This window comes from Micromesistius poutassou (assembly GCF_964030765.1).
Source record: "Micromesistius poutassou genome assembly, chromosome: 9".
Taxonomy (NCBI): Eukaryota; Metazoa; Chordata; class Actinopteri; order Gadiformes; family Gadidae; genus Micromesistius; species Micromesistius poutassou.
This window is the reverse complement of record NC_140279.1, coordinates 15,182,598-15,188,716: the sequence shown is the minus strand read 5'-3', so window position 1 is coordinate 15,188,716 and position 6,119 is coordinate 15,182,598. Positions and strand designations below refer to the sequence as shown.

The 6,119-nt window shown below is 45.9% G+C and overlaps 1 protein-coding gene across 1 annotated transcript in view; it reads right to left on the bottom strand.

Moving 5' to 3' along the window:
* Positions 1 to 1,267, bottom strand: part of LOC311353099 (pituitary adenylate cyclase-activating polypeptide type I receptor-like) — a gene marked incomplete at its 5' end in the record, with an annotated part of 22,972 nt that extends 21,705 nt beyond the window's left edge. Inside the window, one exon of the mRNA XM_084472928.1 lies at positions 1,179 to 1,267. Coding sequence (XP_084329054.1) covers positions 1,179 to 1,267 — 89 coding nt within the window. The remainder of the gene's footprint in view (positions 1 to 1,178) is intronic.
* Positions 1,268 to 6,119: the final 4,852 nt, after the last annotated feature.

Below are 6,119 nucleotides of genomic sequence, written 5' to 3'. Positions count from 1 at the left end.
CTGACGGACAGATGAACAGACGGAAAGACACAGAAATGATCCCGCTCCTGATAATGCTATTTTGTTGTTTTAATCGATCAGTTGTATGACAACAACAAAAAAAACATTGCCATTACCACATCAAAAAAGAGTGAGACATTGCTGTGTCTCACTCTCCACGCAGCATTCCACTGTTGAGTCTTCAACCATGATAATGATGAGACGAAAGGTATATGCACATATATTTTGGAAAGAAAATGTTTTGTCCACTGTGTTATACCCACTGCTCTACAGGACAGAGTGAAGGAGAGAGAGAGGGAGTCAAGGAGAGAAACAGGTGTGTATTTATCAGAGAGAGAGAGAGAGAGAGAGAGAGAGAGAGAGAGAGAGGGTGAACAACAGGTGACAAACCCTTGATGATCTCTACTCCGCGTGTCCGGAAGGAGGGCTCCCTTCACCCAGACACACACACATGCCAGGCCGTGTGTGTGTGTGTGTGTGTGTCTCCCTCATCTTAGGGAACAGGCCGGAGGAGATCAGGGCTCATTGAGGAGAGTCCCCACACACACACACACACACACATGCACACACACACACACACACACACACACACACACCAACAGAAATAACTCCATAAGTAGCCCAAACAGATTATTCGGTTCCACTTCACTGAGTCGTAAACCCAATTTGAAGGGCAGATGGGATATGTATATTTACATACTGTCGGTGCTGAGCCAGGCTTTCAAGATAAAAGCATGGTAATCAAGTCTGATTGGTTCTTGTAGGCTATAGCAAGCCGTTGAATGTTGATTGGCACGCATGACGCAGGGACTATTCTGACCTGATGAGGATCGCTGTCTTCATTTCACATAAATATCGAAGGGGTATGGATGGGGATGTGTGAGGCACCACCACCATCACCTCCACCACATACAACTTACATATCGACCACCACCACCACCACATACAACTCCATATCGACCACCACCAACACCACCATTTCTATCAACTTTGCCACGATAATGTCACCACACACACCAAATCCATCATATCCATCACCAAATCCGACCCCATTTCTATCAGCACCACCAACATCACCAACACCCCACCCACCAAAACCATCTCCACCTCCAACACCACCGACATCACCATCACCCCCACCCACCAAAAGCATCTCCACCTCCAACACCACCACATACACCACCAGCATCTCCATCACCCACACCATCGCCACACCCACCTCCATCCCCAATACTATCATCTCCATCACCATCTCCTCCTCCACCATTCCAACCCCACCCAACACGTCAACGGCCTCACAGCCGCCTACCCAGCATGCCGGGTTGACTGAAGGAGTAGTAATCACTAGTAATCACTGTTATTGTGAGTTGGTCTCTCCTCACCGCTCGCCATCCCAGAACAGCAGGGGGCAGCTGAGAGGCTATTTAGGGCCGTGTGCAGATGGCCGCTCTCTCAGGTTGGACCCCTCGTGTGTGAGAAGCTTTAGCCCTCTGAGATAAAAGCTGATAAGAGCTGGGGAAAGAGGGCATGTGTTGATAGTGGCTTATTCTAACAATGCAATGCAGTAAAGGCATCCTATGCTACAGTCTTTTCTATTTTGTGCTATGCCGGCCCCTACAGATATGAACTGCTTCCACACTCACTGCTACACCTTTGGCACCTCTTAGAGAATAAGAAACACAGGGGGAAAAATATCTCGCAATCCGGGAGGATTGCTGGTTCAATTCTGTTAATGTTCGTGTGGGCGTGGTTAAGAAAACAAACGTTGAACTGCTCCTAGTGCGCTGGTTGTTGTCCCCGTGTGATTGAATGGATGAAATGTAAGGCATTTGATGCAACGCACTTCGACCGTGGCCACGAGGCTAGAGATGCCATTCATTAATGATGTCCTTATATCATTATGCAGAAGTACAAACATAATAGGTTCCTTCTGAAATGGCACTTGGTACAAAACGTGCTATGATTATCCACACCGCACACACACAAGAGAGAGAGAGAGAGAGAGAGAGAGAGAGAGAGAGAGAGAGAGAGAGAGAGAGAGAGAGCAAACACGTCTTAAGAAAGTATTAATTTCATTAATTCACTGGTTGTCATGGCAAAGCTCTCTGCTATTGGAGGGAATTGTAATCCGAGAGGCAGAAGACAAAATGCCTGGAAGGGGACCTTGGGGCACATGCTTCTGTTCTGAAGCATGACGCAGTTTAGACTGAAACCATGAACCAAACAGGGAGGATGGGATTGGTTCTGCCACAGTGGAAGCACTTTGAACACGCACCCAACAGGGTGATGACTAAAACGATACTCAGTTGGGAAATAAAACGTGAACTCAATCAAACAACGTGTCTTATGTAGGACCAGGGATTGATCATCCTCTGAATGAAAGATTTTTTTCCAGGAAATCATTTTAATTTCATATTTTACAACACACACAAAGCAGACTAATCAAAGAACCTTTCCCAGTGTGAACGTGGTTCTCTATGTTCTCTCTCCCCCCCGCCCTGTGTTTGATTGTCTGGAGTGGGAGGCACTGCCAGAGGACCAGGGCTGCAGCTAATTTTGAATGGAGATTTGTGTGTGTGTGTGTGTGTGTGTGTGTGTGTGTGTGTGTGTGTGTGTGTGTGTGTGTGTGTGTGTGTGCTTCAGTATATATGCAGGCGTATTCATGTTTGCATGGATGTGCCTGAGTGTGTAAATGCATGTGCCTGCATCTGTGTGCATGCATACGTTTGCGTCTGCATGTATGTGTGTGTGTGTGTGTGTGTTTGTGTGTGTGGACTTCATCACACACACACACACACACACACACACACACACATACACGCACACACACACAGGCATGCGCTACAGGACCATTGAAAAAAATAAAGCAGACCTGCTGTCTATATTCTGCTACAGTGCATTTTCCACCCATTATGCTTAAATTGAGAGCAGGTGTGAAAAGCCAAATCCAGCAGGTATTCAACCAATTAGAGCCTCGCTGGGTGAGGGTCTGGGTCTCGCTCTGTTGGGCGATGGGGCCTCAGCATATGCACCTCGTAAAATGGTTTACAACAGCTGCCCTTCGACGAAGACGCTCACCCACTGTCTCACCTCCGATGTGTCGGATGGGGGTGTGAGAGAGAGAGAGAGAGATTTCATGTTTTTATTGGAAGGTTGTACCGTATGTCGATTGCTCTTGTGGTTGCTATGGAGACTGCTGCTCTTGCGTCCTTTAAAAGATCTGAAGACCCTTTCTGTCCACTAAACTTGATTCATCTAGGAACTTCTGGATACATTATTACAGACATAACTGGGGGTGTTCAAACCCATTTTGTAGGATTGGTGTGGCTCCACCTGGCATCATTTGCAGTTTCAATACCATGTTTTACAATACACAGTGGCATTCCTCTGGTTTGATTTAAGTGTTTGGTTCCTCTTTATTATGAGCTATTCCAGCCGTTCTCATCACATTCTCATTTTTATTATGAGCTATTCCAGCCGTTCTTATCACAATTCAAAACCAGGGGGCATAATTATTTAAACCACCCCCTAAAGCAGACCCAAGCAAACTAAAAGGATAATATCCTTTTACCAACTGAAAACAAAATTGTATTGGTCCCCTTCTCCTCAAACTTGTAAATAGAATAAAAATCTCAGATTACTATTTGATTACTGTCCTTCCGAAGACAAATACAAAGTTGAAGTCATAACTGCACATAAAACAATGCACGATAATCTGTTTAATTTCCCATAAATACTCAAGTTGTAAATAAACCCTGCGAAAGTATTCGACTGATATCGGACACTCCGCTCACCACAACACCCTGGGACGGCAGTAGGGTCCATCTGCAGTTTGGTCCATCCACTCTGTCCTGCCTCTAATCTCATTGGGATAATGGAGCGTAGAAAATGCCCCGGGTCTATTTTCGGCTGCGGGCCTATTCGTTCACCCTTTGGCCCCTAACCATGTTAGGCAAGGCATGTTTTGCCTAACATTATGGATCATCAAACTTACCATGGCTCCACATTGCCTCGATGGAGCAATAGAATGACACGTTGAAGTCCAAGATGGAGGGAAAACAAGTCAGGCATTGAAAGAGTGAAGACAAAATCAAGATGGACTGTTTAGTGCTTTTCTAGCCACTAGGGTCATTCAAAGGACTTCACATCCTATCCCATCACATATCCAGGACATACATGTTATCCCTCATGTTCACCCACTACCACCATGTCAACCACACAAGACTTTAGGCCACCCATTAGATGCAATTTCGGATTTGGGCATCTGGCTCAAAGACACTTCCAACACAAGGGTGGGATTGAACCAGCAACCTTCCACTGTCCACTCTGGCTCACCCTGAACCACCGATTGTTGATGGTGACAAACTATGGCATCTGACATCACCTGGCAGTGGCACCCCTCCTGGCCAATCACAAACCACATAGAACTTAACCCCGGGATGTGTTGACAGTATCCTTGTGTTTTCTTGTGACAAAGTGACTTACAATGAACACAATGAATTTTGAACACGTTATTCAGGAGCAAGGTGGTCTACAGGTGGACTGTAGTCCTTGGGGGAGTCCAGCAGGCCATCCTAACCACCGCTAGACTGCTCTGTGCCTTTATGACAGCAAGGTGTTGTGGTGCTTACATAAGCAGGCTCCGGACACACAAAGGGGACGGCCCCGCTCCACTGGGACCCCGTACAGCTCCCACCCGCCGCCTCTGATGTCACAATAGAGGGTGAAAGCCAACACCGCGCTGACCTCCACTTCCTTCGTCTGCTGAACGCTTTGAAAGGTCATGTGATGCAGGTTGACATTTGTTTTCAAACACACACACACACACACACATGTAACACACACACGCACAGACGCACACGCACACACACACACACACACAACAACAACAACAACATGCAAGTGTGGTACAGAACTGCCATATTAAATGATAAATATAAGTGCTATTTAGGAAGTGTGCCTGATGAGTTATGAATCCTTTTATCATTTTTTGTTTATTGTATTTTCATGCTTTTCATTTTTGTTTTGTATTCTTGATATGTCTGAAATAAATTGAATCAAATCAAATCAAATCAAAAATCCAAGAAATGTGAGTAAACAGCTAAACTGTATTTATATAGCAGACAGTTACAGCGATTCCGGATAACTCCCGGCTTAAGAGACCTACCGTAGGTAGGTAGGGTAGGGGTTAGACAGTACAGAGACAGGTCATTAATGACCAGGTAGGGGTTAGACAGTACTGAAACAGGTCATTAAGGAGCAGGTAGGGGTTAGACTGTACAGATGCATGTCATTGAGGAGCAGGCAGGGGTTAGGGGTAATCTTGCTTGAGGGGTTAGATCCGAGTAACTTTTGCCTTAGAGTCCAAGTCCCTACACTACTCTTTCAAGTGATACTGCAGTGTGGGAAACAGGACAACAGGAAAAGGAGGAATCCTTCCTTTCAGGGATGGAGTGCAGTGTAATAGTTGCAGGGTGGGTGCAGAGGAAGAAAAGCTAAATAAAGCTTTTTAATCAGGAATCAAGTGAGGCTTTCAAATTGTAGAACAAACTCACAATGGGGTAATTTGCAGTTTTTTGTCTTCAAAATGATGATTTGTCATTTTCTTGCCAGTCGTGCGGGGTGCACGGTAGCGCTAGCATCTAATCATACAATCATTATAATTACTGCATGTAGCAGGCCCGACAAGCGGTTACTAATAGGCAGCGCAGAGGTTGAAATACACGGCTAATGAGGACAGTGATTCTAGGAACATTCAGAGACAAAGGATATAATTGGAGAAATGCTGTTATTATATCAATGGGAACAGTGTATCGTTCAGAAAGAAACCGTTGAGATTAATTTCCTTTGTTTGTGAACCTGAGAGACGTTTTTGCTCTTGCAAATAATAGTTCTATTAATGGGAGACCCGTTTTTTGGGATCGTGCAACTAGGAAACATAAGCTAGGGGCTGGCCATCACGTTCACGGACGCTTACAGGTGGGCTGAAGACCTTTGGGATCGAACCCGGGACCTTTCGGCTGGGAGTGAAACACCCTAACCACAGTGTGAATCATGAAGGGGAGGGTGGGAGGGAGGGGGGGGGGGGGGCGAGCCCGCAGGAGACCAGCCTCGGGGCG